Source organism: Symsagittifera roscoffensis, chromosome 2, assembly GCF_963678635.1.
Source record: "Symsagittifera roscoffensis chromosome 2, txSymRosc1.1, whole genome shotgun sequence".
In the NCBI taxonomy this organism is placed as follows: domain Eukaryota; kingdom Metazoa; phylum Xenacoelomorpha; order Acoela; family Convolutidae; genus Symsagittifera; species Symsagittifera roscoffensis.
Window position 1 is genome coordinate 45,536,700 of NC_087063.1, and position 21,194 is coordinate 45,557,893.

The following is a 21,194-nucleotide window of genomic DNA, read 5'->3' on the forward strand; positions in this document are numbered from 1 at the left end:
ACATTGTCTTCCTTGATAGTCTATGGTATCTTCAGCGTCATCGAGGATTTGCTTGAACAAATGCATTTCACAGGTTACAGCTTCTTGAAGAGTTTTCAGGAGTGTTGTTTTTGTTTCTGCTATCTTTGTTGCCATTTGCGAGACTAGAGTCTAGAGATTTTTAACCAGCGATGTGTCTTGATCTTCATCTAAAATGGGTCTCTACTCTGAAATACTGTACACTAATGTCTGCTCACATAGAAGGTTAATAACTGATTAATTTTAAACATATTGTCAAATGCATCCTGGTTTAAAAGGAAAAGTTTGTTATGAAAATTTTTCATAGGCAAAAATCTTGTTAGGACTTTTTTTGTAGGATATCTCTAATTATTCTTCCCTCACTATGACTATTTTTTGTAACTATATCTCTTAAACTATTTTTGTACCTTGTGTAACGAACTCTTTCTTCTTGCAATGGGCGGATCAGTCTAAGAATTTTTTTTTGAATGATTTATAATAATAACAACAATTATGATCACGTGCTATCCCAATTTTCTAGCACTCGTTTTATTTGTTCATACAGGTCCTTCTCTGAGGAGTCTCGAGGAGCAGGCCAGTGACAAATCTTTATCCAGTATTTCCAGTGCACATCCAGTTCCGAAGAAGTACGAAGAGAAGGCCGCTGTCAAATCTTCATCCAGCATTTCCCCTGAACCTCCCATTCCTAAGAAGTATGTACAAAATTAGGTATACTTGGTATCTTTGTAAACTTTTTTATCATCTGATACAGGCGCGGATCTAGATTTTTCTCGAGTTGGGACGTGTTTTGAAAAGCAAATTGAAATATGGTTAACTTTTTTTTGTTTAAGGTCGAGCAAACTGATTTCCAGTGCTCTCGTAAAAGACTATAAAATCCTATTCTGTCAACATTGCTTGCGCCGCAGTCAAATTTTGGGAAAAAACGTCAAAAAGGTCAAAATGGAGCATGCTTATTAGAACAATAAATAAATCGCAGGTCTTCATATTGCATATTTAACGTTGTTTTGATCTGTTTTTTCTTCTTTCTTTAGAGAAGAGGTTCCCAAAAAGACGCCGCCTCCTGCTCGCAAGCGCACCCCTACTCCCAGTTTAAGTAGCAGTGTCAGTTCCAGCAGGAGAAGCAGTCAGGAACGGGTTTCGGAAGTTTCGGAAGAGGCGGAGGCTGATAAAAGTCAGAGCAGCGAGAGTGAGAGCGAGGCATCCTCTTCCAAGTCCGACACCAAGTCAGACGACGCTACCGAAAAGTAAGCTTGCGAGCCCGCTTTAAAATACAATTTATTATTTGTTTTTGCATAATTACACAGTAATTTTTATAAATCGTACAACCCTTCATCTTTCTCCACAAGTGCGCTTATAAAACCACCAAAAGAAAAACGAGTTAGTGATAGCTAATTCTACCAACCATGAAAAAGATTTAACAGAGCTGTAATGCAACTGATCAGAATAGAGAGAGAATAAATTGTTCCAATCATGCTCTGACTGGCTCCGATCGATGAGATAGAATCTAGAGGAATAGGTCTGGCCCAAGCATACCTCACTATTTTACCATTGAAACAATTGGTAAGCCATGCTTCATATAAAGTTACCTTATGTTAATGGCAGATAATTATTTTAGTGGTATCAGTTTTATGAAACTTATTCTAAATAACAGCCTTGATGTTTTTGGCGTTTTTTTCAATACTTCCAGAATTTATATGTGAATTAATCCAAATTTGCGTTCTAGGGAAAAAGATGACTCAGTTCCTCTAGTTGTTGAAACAGTAGAAGACAATGATATCTTCGCGGAGCAGACTCCGGTCACACCAACAGACAAAATTGAGTTCGGAGAAATGGAAGAAAAAGAAAAGACCCGGAAGCCGGTGCCAGATGAGCGATTCGTTGAACCCATAGCAGATGTTCATTCGGAGCCTGACGAAGTTGAGTTCAAATCGGTAGCCGAAGAAGAGGCTAAAGTTGAAGAAGGGCAAGAACAGATCAAAGAACCGGAGCCGCCAAAAGGTCTGGAACCTGAGGTTGTAGTTCCGGAACCTGAACCTGAGCCGGAACCAGTGGTCGTTGAGGTAACCGGCGAGGAGGCCAAGCAAGATACTCATAGATCTTCCATGAGTTCGGAAGAAGGTTTTCTGGAGGAATTAAATTTGATCAAGAATTCTAGTTTTTCCGACCAGGATAAACAACCGGACCACTGGATGCAGTTTGGTGAGTTGTTATTGCATTTTTTTTGTTTTAAATGTTTGTGTTTTGATTAATTTATGATGTTTGATTAATTATCTATTTAAAACAGAGACTTCTAAGGAACATTTGATAGACAATCAATTGTTTCATTGCTAAAATTGTCAGGTCTAGTTAAAAGAAAGATGGATCGAATCCTTTGGTTGCCTATTTGTTTTTAAAACACTAGTTAATTCTTAGCTGAGTGTTACAAATCTGCTTTGGCTTAAATTAACCTTTTGAAGGTGGTTCTAAATTAAGTATGTTGCAAATTGAATATGTTGCAGGTGGTTGTACCCTAAAGTGTGTGGACTGTACCATTCCCTTCAGTGACAACAGATACGCCTGTCTCGTCTACAACAGAAGTGCCCACTTTGCAGGAGTCACCCAGAACATCCGTGACACAGTCATCGATGGTCAGTTCAGCTTTCATTCCTCAATTACAAATTAATTTTTCAAGTAGTTTCCTCACATTGTTATTTCAAACCGCTAATTTGGAGGCTGCTGAGCTGGTAACAAAGCGTTCCATTAGTCGTAATTTCGAGATTTTTGAAAAAAAATTGCTAGTATGGAAAATTGCTCTGCGACGAATTGTCGCTCTTTCAAATGCTACGAATTGACGCCTGTGACCAATTGTCGCTTGCGACGAATTGTCGCCTCATGAAAAAATTGGCATAAAAAGTCAAAAAGTTGCTCTAACAAATTATCAATAAAAGTCTTTTGAGTTTTTGAGAAGCTTTGACGAAGCAGTCTTAATTTTGGTCACAAAACAAACGCTTGTCATCCCAGTTTTGCCCTACGCCCTACGCGAATAACACTTCAATATTGCGGATGTCATTTTTTGTAAAACTTAAATTGAGATGAATGAATACACGAACTAGTAATTCTTATTGACAGCCTTCAACACAACAGGTACGTAATTACTGGCCTGTTGTCAGGGTTAATGTAAATTGTGAAAATGGATGCAATCTATTAGAATTAAATCACCGGTTAACACATAGATCATTGTTTTTTTAACTGTTCTTCAGTGTTATGAACAAAAATAGTCTCTTTTTCGAGTCTTATTTTTCATAAATTATCTATGATTGTACTATAGATGTATGCGTATGCATGTTAGAAAAATTGCAGCTTTTAGTTTTTATTTTTAAGGTTAAGAATATTTATCCTAGAGTTAGCGAGCCCAAATACGAGTTGTTGAGTTCTTTTGCGCACCCTGAGATTTCTAGGGCTAATTCTTAAGCTGGTAAAGGTTGCTACTCAAAAAACTGAGTCCGGATCATAGTTACCCCTGAACCACTATGTTTTAATTGCGAGATTTTTTTCGCCCCGAATTAGAATTTTTTACCGAGTATTGTGCATTGAAAGCCTTCACTGTTGTTGGTTACACTTGTAATTTAAAAGTGTTAAAAAGCCGATATTAGGTGTGTGTATATGCGAGAAGAAATTGAAAATGCCCGCTTAAAAAAATGCTAAATCCGATTTTAAAAAAAACGTTTTGGAAGTAGGGGTAAAAACTAAAAATTTAGGGCAAAACTTGAAAATTTGGGGCAAACTGTGTTATCAAAGAAATGAAAATCAGCACTGGAGCCTATAACATGACAATTTAAGTCAAATTTGCGCTAGAAATTAGCCTTGAAACAGTTTAGCAAATAAAGTCATTTCAGTGCCTTTCCAATAAACACTCGGTCCCTGAGGGGGAGGGGGGGGGATAAGTTTGTGCTTTTTGAAGCAACTCAGTTCGGCAAGGATCAAACATTGGTTTTCCTGAAACACGGAAGTTCGGAGTCGTTGTAGACTCATATCGCCTGGCATGCAGATTAATTATTTAAAGCTTATCCCTCTTTATTTTAACAAATATTTACCATTCATCCTGTTGACAGTGAGTATTGTCACCATGACTTAAAATGAAACCCTTGGCCTTTTCAAATGGTCGTTCTTTTTGTTGGTCCGCTTCGCATCAGTTTGTAAAGTATTCATGTCAGTCGTTTTTTTTTCAGGCGGCAGGTACAAAATTACAGCACAAGTCAAGCTCGCTGATAGCGTCGCATCTTACGCACATGACAAAATAACCTGCACTCTACACTACAAACTGCAAACAGACACTCGATTCCAATCGATGAAGGTCACTGAAGTTGGTCACGTGAAGTCCACTACCTGGTCATACATTGTGGGGTGGGTGGAGTTGAACTTGATTCAGAAGAATGGGACTAATTTTTTTGCTGTGCGGCTGTGTTTTGACGGACCAGAGGGAGACAAGGACTTTTTAGTGAGTAATGTGGTCCTGACTCAGGAGTACGCAGAGGATGAGACAAGGAAAAACAACGTCATCAGGTGGGATTTTTGTATACTTCGGGATTACTATAACAGGAATTAATTTAACGCACTTAAAATGCCATTATCAAAACTGACATTGTTTTTTTGATAGTTTGACTATTTTTCTAAAAATTGACTTACTAGTGATTAAAGAACCTGTGAAGTTACTGAAATACGCAAAACGAAATAAAAGAAACCGACAACGAAGAATTGGTGAAACAATTTATTGGTATTTTTAGAAACAAGAGGGGTTGTTTTGAATTAGCGTTTTTTTTAGAAACGGATCCTTCAACGACTTCGTACTAACCCCTCAAAACTGGAAAGGGGTGGGACAAGCTCAGATAGCTCTTTCCAACTCACTCTATCGGGGGTCCAAGCAGGGCTGCATGACTGTAGAACGCCCCTTCGCCTACAGTGGACTAGCCCAGAGTATCCTTGACATCGTGGAACCAGGGAGACATTATTCGTTCACTGCTTATGTCCGGATAGTGGCCGGGGAGAGGGAGGGGGAGGAGAAAGGAAATCATTGTGTGAAGTGGATCCTAAAATACAACTGCGGGGACTCCAAAGGGGATATTGCTTATGAAATTGCGAGAGCCGAGTGAGTGATTTCTTTTTTTTATTGCACCACGGTTGTTTAGTTTTCTAAATAATTGTTTTGATTTGAGGCTGGTAAGCATTGCTCCCCTGCATTTTTTAACGCTTTTTACCCTGATATATTTGAGTAGTCGAATTTGGTTAACGTTTTTTATTCAAATGAGTTTTGACTTCAAAAATATCATGAAATGCGGTAAAAACAGTGCGAATCTTGATCTAAGTAAGTTAAGCGAGCATGACGACGAGGAACTCAGTTAAATTATTGCTTCGACTGGCGTGGACGGCTCATAGTTTCTATAAGCTGGTGACTATACAAAATATATCTAGCAAAAGAGGGGGAGAAATTGCATATTCGGCAAAAAAAATAAAATGTCAAATTTTCATGAAACAGTTTAAACTTGGCGTTTTTGTACTTTTTTCCTTATTTCGGCCACAAATTCCATAGCGGTCAGTTCATTCGCAATATATGCTGAATTGCATGAATTATTAAGAATACGAAAGAGTTGAGTGACGTATTTTTGTTAGCATTTTTCATTCATTTTTGACCACCAGGTGCTAAACTTTTCTGGTTCTTTAGATATTAATTATTAAAACTTCCAGTGCCTCAAGAGCAAAATGAATTATTGAGAATTTTATTAAATCTGTCATATTGAAGCTCAGAATCGTACTAACAATTTTCAAGCTGTTTTTCAAATATGGTTCTGAAAATATTTTTCAGTTAACATAGCATTAACCTGTTATCACATGAGAGTTAATCAATGCATCACATATTCATTTTTCCTAAATAGTTTTCATTTTTTGATAAAGTGCCAAATTTTTTCAATTGCCAAATGGCAATGTGCAAATTGTCTTAAGATAAACAGAATCAAGTTGAGGGGTCCCCCTTTGGTATTATTTCATGACATCAGTTTTAGGCCGACCAATCCTAAACATTTTCTAAGGGCGCCTTGGGCGCCTGGGCGCCAATATGTTAATTTTGAAGGAGAGCGCGTGTCGAAAAAGCGCAAATTTTTGGTCAAAGTTTTTCAAAAAGTGACCAAAAACGGGTCAAAATAGTTTCTTTATAGTTTTCTGGGAGAGTTCGGAAAATCAATTTGGTCGACCTAAAAAAAATTTTTGAAATTTTGTTTGAAAATCCTCCCCCCTCGAGAAAATCCTAAATCCGCCCTTGGTCAAGTTAATGGCTTTAATTCATAAAGTATTCTTTTTTTTTCAAAGTAACTACATTAAGTCAAGTTCTGAAAATTGTTAACAGAGCATTAATCTGTTATCACATGAGAGATAATCAGTGCATCACATATTCATTTTTCCTTAATAGTTTTCATTTTTCGACAAAGTGCCAATTTTTATCAATTGTCAAATTGGAATATGCATTTCGTCTGAAAATAAACTGAATTAAGTTTGTTGCTTGAATTCTAAAACCAAATATTTTTTTCATAATAACTACATTGCGTCAAGTTGAGTTATTTATCTTCTTTTTCACTCAAACATGAAATTTTATCAAATACAGGAAAGTGGATAGCTCTAAGTGGACCAAAATTAACGGAGAACTGAACATGACTGAGCTGAAAACATCCACTGGTCGGCCAGTACTAGCAGCTACCAGTCACAAATCAAACAGGAATGTCGACAGCAAACCACGGGACCAATTTGGACAGCCGTTAGAGTATTGCACCTTCCATTTTGAGACGACACTCGGCATTAATTTGTGTGTCGCTGGTCCTCGCATGATTGACGGAGGCAAGATTATGAAGCCAACTATTGAGCAACAAACCGCTGGTAAGATTAAGATTACGTTTTTCGAACTTTTTACCATGTGTTTCCAACTTGAGTTTTTGTTCCAACCACCGAAAGTGGGGAGGAGCTTTGTCTTTGGGCGTGTTTTAATTTGAAGTCTTTTTTACTTCCAATCACGCAAAATCAGGTTTCAAAAGTAATCATAAGAATGAGTCGAGTGGTATGTCTTATTATACACTAGTGGATAAAATTAAGCGCAATTCGTGTTTTTCTCTCTAAAATGCATGTTTTCAAGGACAATTTTTGACAACTTTCACGTAGAAGGTAAGCAAAATTTTTACATACACATACAGCAAATGATCTAAAATACTCTCTCTGAAAGTATAAGTCTTTAGTTTGAAGCACTTACCAGCTTTTTTCGAGTCTGAAAATGCCAGTTTTCATCATCCGCGCTAATTTTTTCACAACGCGTGAAAGTGTTAGAAACTGTTGAGTTTAAACAACAGTTGAATTAAGTTGCCACACTGATTATTTCGAAGTTTTTGATGAGAATTTTTCTCGTTGCATGCACAACTTTTTTTACTCCATTCATTCGAGAGAGAGTTCACAATGATGCAAAACTTTGTGCAGATGGTGAAAACTGGCATTTTGGTAAGTGAAAATTGGTAAATGTTTCAAAATACAAAAGAGGATAGTTCAGGTCAATTTCTGTCGGTTTATGTAAAAATTGTGTTGAAATTCAAAGTGAATATTGTCCAAAATAGTTCTTAAAGTTAGGCTTTTCAGGGAGTAAAAATCTGAATTTGCGTTTAGTTTTGTCCGCTAGTATAGGTCTTGGTCATTTTTTTTTCAGGAAAAAGTCTTAAAATTTTTTCACGCTTAATTTGATTGTTCGCGGTTTGACTTTTGATTTCCCTTCATTTCATTTCCCTTGTGAAAGGAAGGCAATTTCTTCTATCGAACAGCAAAAGTGTAAAAGTCACAAAAAACGTAATCGACTTCCAGTTACGAAAGTGAATTTTATTTTTCAGATTTCTCAGCGGAATAACAAAATAACATATTGATCCAGTGCTTTCAAATTGGGGTAATTTTATCAAAAAAAGCACCAATCATAATGTGTTATTAAAATTCAAAGAGCTTTAGGGGCATTTATTTTTAAAATTTGAAAATTGAATCGTTTTGAAAAACCGAAGTCAGTTTTTTTCTGTTTTCTGCGTTCATGATTTTTTACTACTGATTATTGGCTATGTTTATGATTTCCAGCATTAATTTTAATATTTTCGAGCCATTAATATTTTAACAGGCTAAGTTTTGTCTCTACTCCCTACAATGAGAAAAACGCAATTTTGCACTGAATGTTTAAAAATAATTATTTAGTTAAGTCCTTTTAACTGCTCGTACAGTAACCGGCTATCCTTGTTCTGTTTTAAATGTGTATGAACGAAACAAAAAAAATTTGCGTCATGTTATGTTCTGTTTTTTTCCAAAAAAAAGCTTGAAATGACTTCTGCTAGCTTTTTACTTTAGGTTTTTGTACTCAGTTTATGTCACTTCTCATTTGCATGTGAAATGAATTGAACTCGAATTGAAAGAAATGAAATGAATTGTTTTCAATTTTTTCCCAATTTCTCTTAAATCATTTTTCTATATTTTTTGGTTCGTTTTGTCATGAACGTTTAAATGAAAAACAATTATAAAATTAAAAGAGCTATTACAGTGATATGTTTTCAAGCAAAACCGAACCCCTGAACCGAAGTTACACAATGCTTTTTCCGACTTCCTTGAGTTTATCAAGCTTTTTCCAACTGTCTGTTCTTTTCCAACTGTATGTTTGTTCTTTATGTGCTTTTAGTTTTTACATTTTTCCTTGTTTTTCTTTGTACTAGTTTCAAATGGTTTTATACATTGCTCTTTTTTCTAGTCATTTGACCCGAAGGCCTAAACCGGACGTTAATTATTTATGTTGAAAAGAGATCATATAACAAGCCCCCATTAAGCATATGATTGCTTGGCACAATCGCTACCGGAGCGCGACAATGCCACAAACAGTAGCATATTTTTCTATGTGACAACTCGTGAGAAGCTCTGCGTCAACTTGGTTTTTAATTTTTATAAGTGTTTTTTGAAGGGTGAAGTAAAAAGGTTTTGCTCAAGCTTAAAGCATTATTTAATAAGAGCGTATTTAACGCATGATTTAGTACTGATTTACATTGACCAAAAAAAACGAACAAATTGGTAAGTTTCAAGCATTTTTTGCAATTTGCGTTGACATTAGACAAAAAAGAACAGTAATTATTTAGTCTTCCACCAGAATTTCTATGGTGCAATTTGAAAAGTGTCAGCCGGAAAATTTTTTTAAATGTCGACTCTGCTCTAAATAGCTCTGATGGTAAAAAGTTTGTCGTCCAAGAATACAGTGTTTTATTTGAGCAACTGTTCTCTAATTTTGATTATTTTGATAATGAAATCGAGCAATTAAATGAACCAGATACAGATATTTAGAAACTTTGCCTAAAATTCAGCACATATTTTTTCGTTTCATAACTGCTTTTCTCGAAAAATAGTGTTCCAAATTTTTTTTTGAAAATTCTCCCCTTCCTCGAGAAAATGCTAAATTCGCCCCTGAAAAACCATAATCTGAAAAACCAGCTCGGGATGTTTCTCATTCAGACCAGTCCCAGAATTTTTATTTGACCATTTTCGACGGATTTTTTTTTATTACATATGACAGATATCGATGCTCTGAGCTCAATCTCAAAAAGATTTTTTTCTTGTAAAATTTTTTGTAAAATCAAGGGGTTTGGGATAATAAATGCGCGAGAAATTTTCATTTTCTCTCAATGCGTAGCAAGTAGAAAGTTGATAACAGTCGTTCAGACTAGAACAAAGGCATGTGGAATACAGTTCTAGTCTGTATTCCACAGGCATGTGGAATACAGTAGGGCATTCACTTTGAGAACGTTGATTGAGTGTTCTATCCCTTGTAATGGCTGTGATAGTGTGCGAGGACGAGTTCTAGTTTCAGCACTAGGCGCAGGTCTACCACAACTTGACCAATTTAGGCCGCAATCGTGCTACCACATGAAAAAAACGGTCTTGAGTCGCAGTAAAAATAGCTCATTGAAATAACTCAGTTTGGAGTTTGACAAAATCATACAAATGTACTGACTATAGACAGGCCTGCCGATATCTCCTCTGAAATTCACACGCGAAACAATCTGGCTCCCAAATTATTAAAAATTCAATTGGGGCATGCAAATCGATTCAAAAAGTGTTTCAGTAGATGGGTAATATATCGTTTTGTAATTTACATTGAGATTTACATCTGATTGAGAAAAGGAACTGAACATAAATATGAATTAACACCAACTGAACGGTATCGCTCAGCCATATGGTCTTTGTTATCAGTCAAGGCCATCAATCTGTTCTGTGACTAGCTATGTATAAATAGTTTATAAATACAAATACTTAATAGTATTCAGTACTCAGTACTCACCGGCCGGATGACATGGTGTGAGGGAAGAATTGAAAAAGAAAAAATCTGTATTTTTTTATAAGTTTTATCAATAATTTGGAAACAGTTTTTACTTGAGACTCCTGAAAGTACTGTCGAAAATTCAGGGTTTCGTCTTGATGCCAGAGAGCCTGTCTTGCTTTTAAGGAGACAGACGTCTAGACGAGAACAGATTGATGGCTTACGTCCATGTGAAATAACTTGGTTAAGTAGAAACATGGATTTGATTTCGATATGATATTTTTGAGCCAAATTGCATGAATAAAAATATATATGAGCATAAATTGTTTCAGTGACAATTGAGCAGATTATGTAATTTGAACAATGAAAAATGCCAAGTTAACGCTTAAAATTTCTTTTGTACTTTCAAAATCATAATCAGCTGATTTTTGTTCATGCCAACTAGCTACGCTTAAAACTTGAATTTTAGGCGATAAAAACTGAAATAATCTGAAAGTAAATTTGAAATCTGGGTGATTCATTGTCGATCGTTTCATGTGAAAAAAGCTGTAAGAAAATCTTCGTGTAAAAAATGTACACTGCAAGACCCTTTGACTTCCCCTATATTGTGAAAACTTGTTCACTAAATTGAGGCGACAGACTGAAACATCACCGTTTTTGTTATTCTGATTTTCAAAGTTTTTTTGTATTTGCTACAGACTGTTTTTGGGTTACCGAAATGGTAGATTTCAACGGGTTGTTCTTAAATCATAAACTAAATCTCGGTGCCTCGTCTTCAAAATACTCGAAACATTTTCAAGAACTGTCGCAATTTCCTCGGTCTTTTACTAATGATGCGCTCAGTCTTGTTTCAATTCCATACCAAATTTATTGGCGTTTGAATACTTTCTCTGAAAATGCTTAAATTTAAAAAAGTTGAGTGAATATACTGTGGGCAAAAATGGGTAATTTAGTTTTTTTAGAAGCGAATTTTTTTTAATTTCAAAAACATCTTTTTTTGTTGAAAGAGTAATTTGGTTGGCTGGCTTAAAAGTAACAGCATTTTCTTAAATTGTCAATTATTTTTATGCATAGGTGCGCTTTTTCATTGAGTGGCATTCAAAATTGCTTCGAGTTTTGTTCGCAGCAACACAAAACAATACTAATTCTATAACATGCAAACTAGCGTTGCTGTGCATTAGTGAAAACTTCATTGTTTGATCAGACGAAAAACGCCACAAAAAAAATTAGATGCGTTTTTCAATTCAAATATTAGTTTATTATGATAAATCTCCCTTCTTGATAAATCTCCCAGGGGTTCGACTGGAATAGTCCTCCTTTTGGTGCTAGTTTACGACACCATTTTCGGCCGACTGAATCTAAATTTTTGTTAAAGCGTCTTGAAAATTGCGTTTTTTCTAAAGACGCAATTTTTTGGTCAAAACATTGCCCAAGAACGGCATCTTTTTGACTGAGGCGGAAAACTATTTTTCGTAAAATAAGTTTTTAACAGTAATTAACATAGTGAAGACTCTGATGTAGGTCTTGGTGACTTTTTTGTTTTTTTTTCCAGGAAAAAGTCTAAAAATGCTCTAATAACTACAGATGTGCATTCATATATATTGATGCATTTATGAATGCACTTAGGTATATATGCACTTTTTGAGTTAAATTGAAATAAATCTGCTGAAAGTGACGTAAATAGCCCTCTTCAAATACGAACGTGAAAATGGCGCAAAAAAAATGTTGGCTTAATATTATCAAAAAAGCGGCAATCATAAATCGTTTTGGAAACTCGAAGAGCTTAAAGAGCATCTATTGTTTTCTTTGAAGTTCAAAAGTTGTGATTTTTTCAACAGAGTCAGTGTTATTATGCGTTCATTACTCTTTTCCAATCTTCGATTGGCTATGTTTAAAATTTTTTATTGGCATTTAAAGTTTTTGTTGAAAGTAATTTGGTTGGCATGAGTCTTTTTCTGTGTTTTTACGGAGTTTTTTTCTGTGTTTTTACCGCTTGGTAACTTTTGTTCCGATGCTAATTTTGCAACCTATTGTCTCGGTATGTTTTTTTTTTCAAAACGATCTTCATCCATTTTGATAGATTGGTTGTATGTATGTTTAGTTATAGAAAATCGACATTACTTTTTGCTGATGATTTTTCGGCTTTTGATTTAGCTCTCGGTTTATTTCCGAATTGTATACCACCTTAATTTTAGTACCTATGTGGCTTTCGTGGATACTATTTGGACAGTACATGTATATTTTCCAATAAGATTTTGCTGAACAATTTCTGTTGACTTTCAGCTAATTGGCTGTCGGCTTTAATTTTGTCGGTTTGTTTACTTTAATTTTTTGTTTCCTACCAATTTTCGATCTTGTATTTAGATCAAAAAAATTTTGGCCACAAACTTATTTTTTGAATGCTAAAATTCAACCCCTTTACGGTTAAACATTACGGTTAAACTTTTCGGAGTAGTTTTTGATAGTTTTTGAGTGTCTTCTTGCTTTAATCTTATACTGTTGCATCGCAAGTGGTGCGAATCTCAGCTTCGCCTCTGTGTCAATTTTTGTTTAAATTTTGAGCGAGTAAAGCGAACGAGCAGGCTTGCAACAGCCTAATCAATGCTTAAAATTAGTCCTGAAAACATAGTTTTGAATAAATACAATAACTTTTTGATGTTTTTAGCGTCATTTTTGGAAACAAAATCTTTGAAAAAATGTTCTGCCAAAAAAATGAAACAAAAAATTGAATTTTAAATCCTTTCATCACACTATGCAGAAAAAAACACTAATTTGAAAAAAAAAATGTTTTTTTTTTTGTAGTCTCTGAAGACTGTGGTCGGTACATCCTGTGCTACTTGCACACTAACCGGCTATCCTTGCTTTGTCTTTAAAAATGTCCAACTGCAGTAATCACAGTTTTTTACACCGGAACTCTTCCTTTGTGGAAACCAAGTTTTAGAAAAGTTCATTGCAAACAGCCGAAGTGTAACTTCCAAAGCATTTTTTTATTTTATAATGAAACTTGATTTTTTTAAGTAATTTTGTGACCAGAATTTTAAAACAAGGTAAAAGCAAAAAGGGCTTAGAAAAGTGAAGATTTGTGGTGTTTCAGAGCCGCTGAGTGGTAAGTCGTCTCCGAGTAGCAGTGATGACGAGGGTGACGAGAAGAAGGACTCGGAGAAGGAGAGTCCTGTGGTCTCTGCCCCATCACCGAAACCAGAAATGGAGGTGATTGGTCCACTAACCCGCGCCTTAAATTATTTATTAACTATATTGTAGTTTTCCTGGGACAAATAAATAGTCATCATAGTATATGTTGTGTGCTTTGAGTACATTATAGAAGATATGAACTACAATTATATCAATTGCCTTGATCGAATTTTTGAAACAAAAATTTTAAAACGATTATAGATGGCGAAGATACATCTAGAGATTGTCTTTTCTCAATTATAAATCGGTTATTTAGATTCGCATCTTAACTTTTTTCCATGTTTCAGCCCATTATTGATACCACTTCTATGAAACAGAGAGGTAATTTATAAACTTGTTTTTTTTTGTAAATATATCTATGAGAAGTATGTTCATCATGTATCAGTGGGGCTGACTTGGTGTTCCTGATTTAGAACAAGAACAGCAGTTGAAGAATCTGCACCAGGCCATCGAGAAGGGGGAGAGAGACCAAGTGATCTCTTTACTCAAAGCAGACCCAGAACTCATCGGGTAAGACCCAGCAACCTTTTTCTTCCCAATATTCTCCTTCCGCAGGCATTGGAAATACTCGAATTGTGCCAGCTTTTGCTGTATAAACTATTTTTCTTACAAAGATTATTTGTCAAACCACCAAAGGAACAATATTGGGTCGTGTCCGCATACATCTAATTTCTATGAGCCGTAAAAGATTCTATTCAGAATAATTCTGATACTATTCACAGTCTGGCAGAGCCAAGCATGCAGTTCACCGCCGCCCATCAGGCTGCCATCCACCAGAGGCCAGATATGCTCAAGGTCAGTCGAGCTTACATTAAGTTCACCGTGTTCATCAATTGGGCGTCTAACTCATTGAAAAGCTTAAATTGTATATGTGTTCTGAAAGTATGAACATAATTAGGTGACTATGCATTAATATCAATCAGCATTAGGTGCTATTCTGGGACAACTTTTGATCTTCTCTAATGGTTTAAATTTTTTTCAGATTCCTTCAATCCATAGGTACAGTTCTACACCGAAAGATGATTAGCCTACAAAACCATGAACATTTAAGCATTACAAACTAATGATGATGTTTTACATCAATTTTTCATTTCATTTATCAGAATATCAGTACATTCGTATGCTTCGAAAAAATCATTATATCGTCATTATAGATATTTTAATAAACTAAGTTTATTTGTCAGGATGCGATTCTCTGATTTACAAATCTTTGGTCAGAAATTATTCAGTTTTGAAACGAATACTCTTTGAAAACAGACTTGATGGTGTCAATAACGTAGTCCAATTAAATCGCCTCCAACTAGCGATTCAGAACATGTCTTATTGTTTGCAGCTCCTCTATGACGCTGGAGCTGACTTCAACGCGGTGTCGCGTGCGGGCTTCATGCCCATCCACTACGCCGCCTGGAACAACGACGTCCAGTGCCTCGAGCACCTCCGGCTCACCGGGGCCTCCCTCAACGAACTCACTGTAGATAGACATACACCATTACACATCGCCGCCATGCGGTTAGTTGAAGCAAAATAAAACTAGAACTGTTTTGATCAATTGAACGATCAGTTCTATAACTTAAATGGTATGAGTATTGATTAACATTAGCGACCAACCACGACATACATACCAAATGCTAGATTTGTTTTCATGTACGAAGTTTTTGTTCATAGAACGATCAAATTCGCGAAACAGACCATAAAGATTAATTTATCAATTTCTGCAAAAGTTTTCTGTATTATCTAGAATTTTTTGAGCTCTTTTGCCTTTTTGCTTGTCATTGAAGTACAGCTTTGTCTGTGTGTTGAATTTTGAAACTAATTTGGCTCGTTTTGCTCATTAACAGTTTAATTGGGCAAACAAGTTTCCGTTGGATTCAGGCGCGTATCTAGGAATTTCTTGAGGGGGGCGGATTTTTTAGGTCGACAAAACTGATTTTCTGTGGTCTCATTAATCACTAAAAGACCTTAATTTGACTTAAGGCGTTTTAAGCACTTTTTGGAAAATTTCGAACAAAATATGGCGTTTTTTGGCGCGCGCTCCTCCCTCAAAATTAGTATAGATTGGCGCCAAAGGCGCCTTTAGAAAAATTTTAAGGTGAGTGAGCCAGAACTCAAAGCAGTACAAAGGGAGGAGCCTTTGGGCCGGTAGGGGGTCGAATCCCTGAGGGGGGGGGGGGCGTCAATTAGGCATAATCGACAAAAAGTTGTTTTCAAATTTCAAATGAAAAAAAAAATCACATTTTTTGAAACAGTTTTTTGCCAAGGAAGTGCTGCATGAAGCTCTTATAACTAGTTTTTCGGTACAGTCAAGTTTTGCTAAAATATACTTCAATAATACAATTTTCTTTGTGAAATTATTCTTTGAATAACGAACGCCTTGAAACAAACAGAGGATAGCCTTTTGCTGTACAACCATTTTTTTTGTTATGTTTCTAAGTAGTAGAAGGAAATCAAATCAAATAAAGAATGATTTTCTCGAGGGAAGAGGAGGATTACTAAAACAAATTGACGACCTTTTTGTAGGTTGACCAAATTGATTTTCCGAGATCTCCTAAAACACTAAAAATACCCTATTTTGGCCTAATTTTTTGCGCCGGAAGCAATTTTTTGAAAAAACAGGTCAAAAAGCCGTTTTTGGGCCTTTGTAAAGAAAATTTTAACAAAAAAATCACGTTTTTTGGCGCGCGCTCTCCCTCAAAATTAATATATATTGGCGTCAAAGGCGCCTTCACAAAAAATGTAGGGTCGGTCCGACAAAAATGTATTTCTTAAAAAGTACCAAAAGGGGGACCCTTTGGGTCGGCTGGGGGTCGAATCCCTGAAGAAGGGACGCCCCCCCCCCTCCAAAAAATAAGGTGTCTCATCTAATACTATAAATTATTTGCCTTACTTTCACTTCGCGTTTCCTTTTTTGTTTTTTTGTTGTTCTGCTAAAAAAAATCCTCTGCCCAAATTTTTTGGCCTATTCTTTATCGGCTTAATGACCTATTTTTGGGTCGTTTCAAGGGAAGCACAATGTTACCCCCGCGAAAACTACCCCTCTCAAATCAGAGTTTTTGATTCGAATGACTATAACGGTTTTGAAAAGCTCACTGCAAAAGCTGATACGCCTAAATTTTTAATTTTATACAGTTTTGACCCTCGGAATTGTCATTTTTTTTTACCGTTTTGTGAATATTTTTGACTTTTATCGAAAAGTAACCTCTCAAAACTTAGTGTTGTGGGTTCAATGTAGATAACAAGTAGTGGGAAGCTCCACTGCATTAACGACACCTCACATAGGTTTTCACACAAAAAGTTATTGTCCTTGGAAACGTCAAATTTTTTTTGTTTCTTTTGACCGTTTTTCAAACTTTCCGAGTACTCTCAAAAACTACCCTGCCATATCTGATTGTTTAAGTCAATTCAAAATATGGAATGAATGAAGCTCATTTGCTTATGCAACTACGCCCTAATTTTTCTGACACCAAGAGTTATGGCTCTCGGAAAAGTAAAAGTTTCTCTTTTTCGACCGTTTTTTGAAAGTTTCTGACTTTTCTTGAGAACTACCCTCCAAATATGAGGTTTTGAGTTCAATAGAAAATAAAGGTTGCGTGAGTCCCTTCTGCGAAAGCGGTCACGCCCGATTTGTTCATACAAGAAGCTATGATACTCGAAAATGTTAAATTTTGGATTTGTTGAACGTTTTCAGGGCTTTTCTCGCTAACTATCCTGCCAAATTTGATATCATAGGTTTAATCGAAACGACAGGTTAATGAAAACCTACCTTTATTTTTGGCTGTGCCAAATTTAATTACAAAAAAAGTTATGGCATTAAAAAAAAAGTCTTGAAAATTTGGCATTTTTTGGAAACTTTTTGACTTTACGCGAAAACTACCGTGCCAGATCTCAGGTTGCGTTCAATCGAGAAACTGGGTTTCGGTTACTTTCTCTGCTTAAGCGGCCACAACCTGCTTTTTTCTGAAAAATATTTGGATTTTGGAACTTGTTTTAACCGGTTTTTTTTTTAGAATTTGCTACCGTTATTTAGAAAATTATTTAGACCGGTTTCGATAATTGGTCCTGTAGAAGCAGCGACTGCCCATTTTTTTAAGAGAAATATTATCTCCTTGAGAATATTGATTATCAAAGTTTGAGAAATAACACAATTAAATCTCAGCTGAAAAGTTCAATTGAAAGAACCGGTTGCTATAATCGTTCCTGCAGAAGCGGCGACTCCATAACTTTTTATGAGAAATTTTATCTCCTTGAGAAAATTGATTGTCTCAAAATTTGAAATCACAATTCTCATGCCGCATCAGTATATTAATTTCATTCAATATCAAACACGAATCTCCTGTTTCAGCTGGGCTCCTAGTTGTTTTCCTCTCGAGACATACGAAAATTTTGGTTCACTTATTTTTTTTTCACTATTTAAAATTTCAGTATTCTTATATATTTTAATGTTTGTGTGGTATCGTAAGTGATGCGAAGTTCCGCATTGCCTATGTGTTTAAATTCTTATCAAACTGAATTCAATTGAGAAAATGAAGCACAATATGCCCTCAATGTGAAAAAGAGCATTTGACTCAAAAAAGTTTTGACGGTGGTTCAGTTTCAAAAAAGGATCTTATTTTTTTGAAAGATTTATCAAATAAAAAAAATATCAGTTTTTTATAAAATGGTAATTTAAAAACCGATCAGAAAGACATCAACATTATCAAATGACGATGGTCTGATTGAAGACGCATAAATAGCTTGTGTAATTTTTTTCATAAAGAATCAAAAAAGTTATTCACGCTCAAATTTCAATTATGTGGCTGGACTTGATTTTTTAAAGTTCAGTGTGAAATCATTTGCTAATGGGAAGGCAAATTCCATCAGAGCGAAAAAATGTGAATTACGGTATGAAAAATGGATTTTAATCATTAGGATTTTCAGCCGACTAAAAAATAAATCTAATGATCCAGTTTTTTTTTTTTCAAATTTGGTTATTTTTTTTTCAAAATAGTTACCATCATAAAAAATTTTATAAGTTCAAGGAGTTTTAAAATAATGTTTTGTCTGTGAATTTTGAAAGTTGAAATTTTTTTGTCTCCTCATGTTCATTTACTTTTTTCTTACTGTCTGTTGACGATGTTTCGTTTTATTGACTCTTATCCAACTCTCGGATGGTTATGTTTTTTTATTTTGACCAGATGGCAAGAAACTTACTGCTCTGTTGTATTTTTCACGGCAAAATTTGGTACCACAAATATATTATTAATGGGTTCGAGTGATATATCATATAGACCATTTTCTACCTTGATTCAAGCTGTTCTTCCGGTTTTTAGTTTTACTTTTTATTCGCTCATAGCGATGTTTTACAGCAATGTTTTTGTTCGATTTTCTCTTGCAATTGTTACTGGCCGAAATTTTCCGTGCTGAAGAGTATTTATACTAAGCTTGAGTGTGATGGATGCCGTAATATTCTTCAAATATTTGTCTATCTTATTTAATATTTTGTCTCCTTATATTCCTCAAATATTTGTCTATCTTATTTAATATTTTGTCTCCTTATATTCTTCAAATATTTGTCTATCTTATTTAATATTTTGTCTCCTTATATTCTTCAAATATTTGTCTATCTTATTTAATATTTTGTCTCCTTATATTCTTCAAATATTTGTCTATCTTATCTAATGTTTTGTCTCCTTATATTCTTCAAATATTTGTCTATCTTATTTAATATTTTGTCTCCTTATATTCTTCAAATATTTGTCTATCTTATTTAATATTTTGTCTCCTTATATTCTTCAAATATTTGTCTATCTTATTTTATATTTTGTCTCCTTATATTCTTCAAATATTTGTCTATCTTATTTAATATTTTGTCTCCTTATATTCTTCAAATATTTGTCTATCTTATTTAATATTTTGTCTCCTTATATTCTTCAAATATTTGTCTATCTTATTTAATATTTTGTCTCCTTATATTCTTCAAATATTTGTCTATCTTATTTAATATTTTGTCTCCTTATATTCTTCAAGTATTTGTCTATCTTATTTAATATTTTGTCTCCTTATATTCTTCAAATATTTGTCTATCTTATTTAATATTTTGTCTCCTTATATTCTTCAAATATTTGTCTATCTTATTTAATATTTTGTCTCCTTATATTCTTCAAATATTTGTCTATCTTATTTAATATTTTGTCTCCTTATATTCTTCAAATATTTGTCTATCTTATTTAATATTTTGTCTCCTTATATTCTTCAAATATTTGTCTATCTTATTTTATATTTTGTCTCCTTATATTCTTCAAATATTTGTCTATCTTATTTTATATTTTGTCTCTTTATATTCTTCAAATATTTGTCTATCTTATTTAATATTTTGTTTCCTTATATTCTTCAAATATTTGTCTATCTTATTTAATATTTTATCTCCTTATATTCTTCAAATATTTGTCTATCTTATTTAATATTTTGTCTCCTTATATTCTTCAAATATTTGTCTATCTTATTTAATATTTTGTCTCCTTATATTCTTCAAATATTTGTCTATCTTATTTTATATTTTGTCTCCTTATATTCTTCAAATATTTGTCTATCTTATTTAATTTTTTGTCTCCTTATATTCTTCAAATATTTGTCTATCTTATTTAATATTTTGTCTCCTTATATTCTTCAAATATTTGTCTATCTTATTTAATATTTTGTCTCCTTATATTCTTCAAATATTTGTCTATCTTATTTAATATTTTGTCTCCTTATATTCCTCAAATATTTGTCTATCTTATTTAATATTTTGTCTCCTTATATTCTTCAAATATTTGTCTATCTTATTTAATATTTTGTCTCCTTATATTCTTCAAATATTTGTCTATCTTATTTAATTTTTTGTCTCCTTATATTCTTCAAATATTTGTCTATCTTATTTTATATTTTGTCTCCTTATATTCTTCAAATATTTGTCTATCTTATTTAATATTTTGTCTCCTTATATTCTTCAAGTATTTGTCTATCTTATTTAATATTTTGTCTCCTTATATTCTTCAAATATTTGTCTATCTTATTTAATATTTTGTCTCCTTATATTCTTCAAATATTTGTCTATCTTATTTAATATTTTGTCTCCTTATATTCTTCAAATATTTGTCTATCTTATTTAATATTTTGTCTCCTTATATTCTTCAAATATTTGTCTATCTTATTTAATATTTTGTCTCCTTATATTCTTCAAATATTTGTCTATCTTATTTAATATTTTGTCTCCTTATTTTCTTCAAATATTTGTCTATCTTATTTTATATTTTGTCTCCTTATATTCTTCAAATATTTGTCTATCTTATTTAATATTTTGTCTCCTTATATTCTTCAAATATTTGTCTATCTTATTTAATATTTTATCTCCTTATATTCTTCAAATATTTGTCTATCTTATTTAATATTTTGTCTCCTTATATTCTTCAAATATTTGTCTATCTTATTTAATATTTTGTCTCCTTATATTCTTCAAATATTTGTCTATCTTATTTTATATTTTGTCTCCTTATATTCTTCAAATATTTGTCTATCTTATTTAATTTTTTGTCTCCTTATATTCTTCAAATATTTGTCTATCTTATTTAATATTTTGTCTCCTTATATTCTTCAAATATTTGTCTATCTTATTTAATATTTTGTCTCCTTATAT

At 33.8% G+C, this 21,194-nt stretch overlaps 1 protein-coding gene across 1 annotated transcript in view; it reads left to right on the forward strand.

Annotated features, from left to right (window-relative positions):
* LOC134838931 (uncharacterized) overlaps positions 1 to 21,194 on the forward strand; it is a gene marked incomplete at its 3' end in the record, with an annotated part of 36,652 nt that overhangs the window by 10,645 nt on the left and 4,813 nt on the right. Inside the window, 13 exon segments of the mRNA XM_063854283.1 lie at positions 563 to 710; positions 1,050 to 1,262; positions 1,742 to 2,217; positions 2,517 to 2,645; positions 3,127 to 3,141; positions 4,227 to 4,560; positions 4,820 to 5,143; positions 6,650 to 6,918; positions 13,446 to 13,561; positions 13,831 to 13,864; positions 13,957 to 14,053; positions 14,266 to 14,338; positions 14,877 to 15,052. Of these exon segments, the coding sequence (XP_063710353.1) occupies positions 563 to 710; positions 1,050 to 1,262; positions 1,742 to 2,217; positions 2,517 to 2,645; positions 3,127 to 3,141; positions 4,227 to 4,560; positions 4,820 to 5,143; positions 6,650 to 6,918; positions 13,446 to 13,561; positions 13,831 to 13,864; positions 13,957 to 14,053; positions 14,266 to 14,338; positions 14,877 to 15,052 (2,404 nt within the window).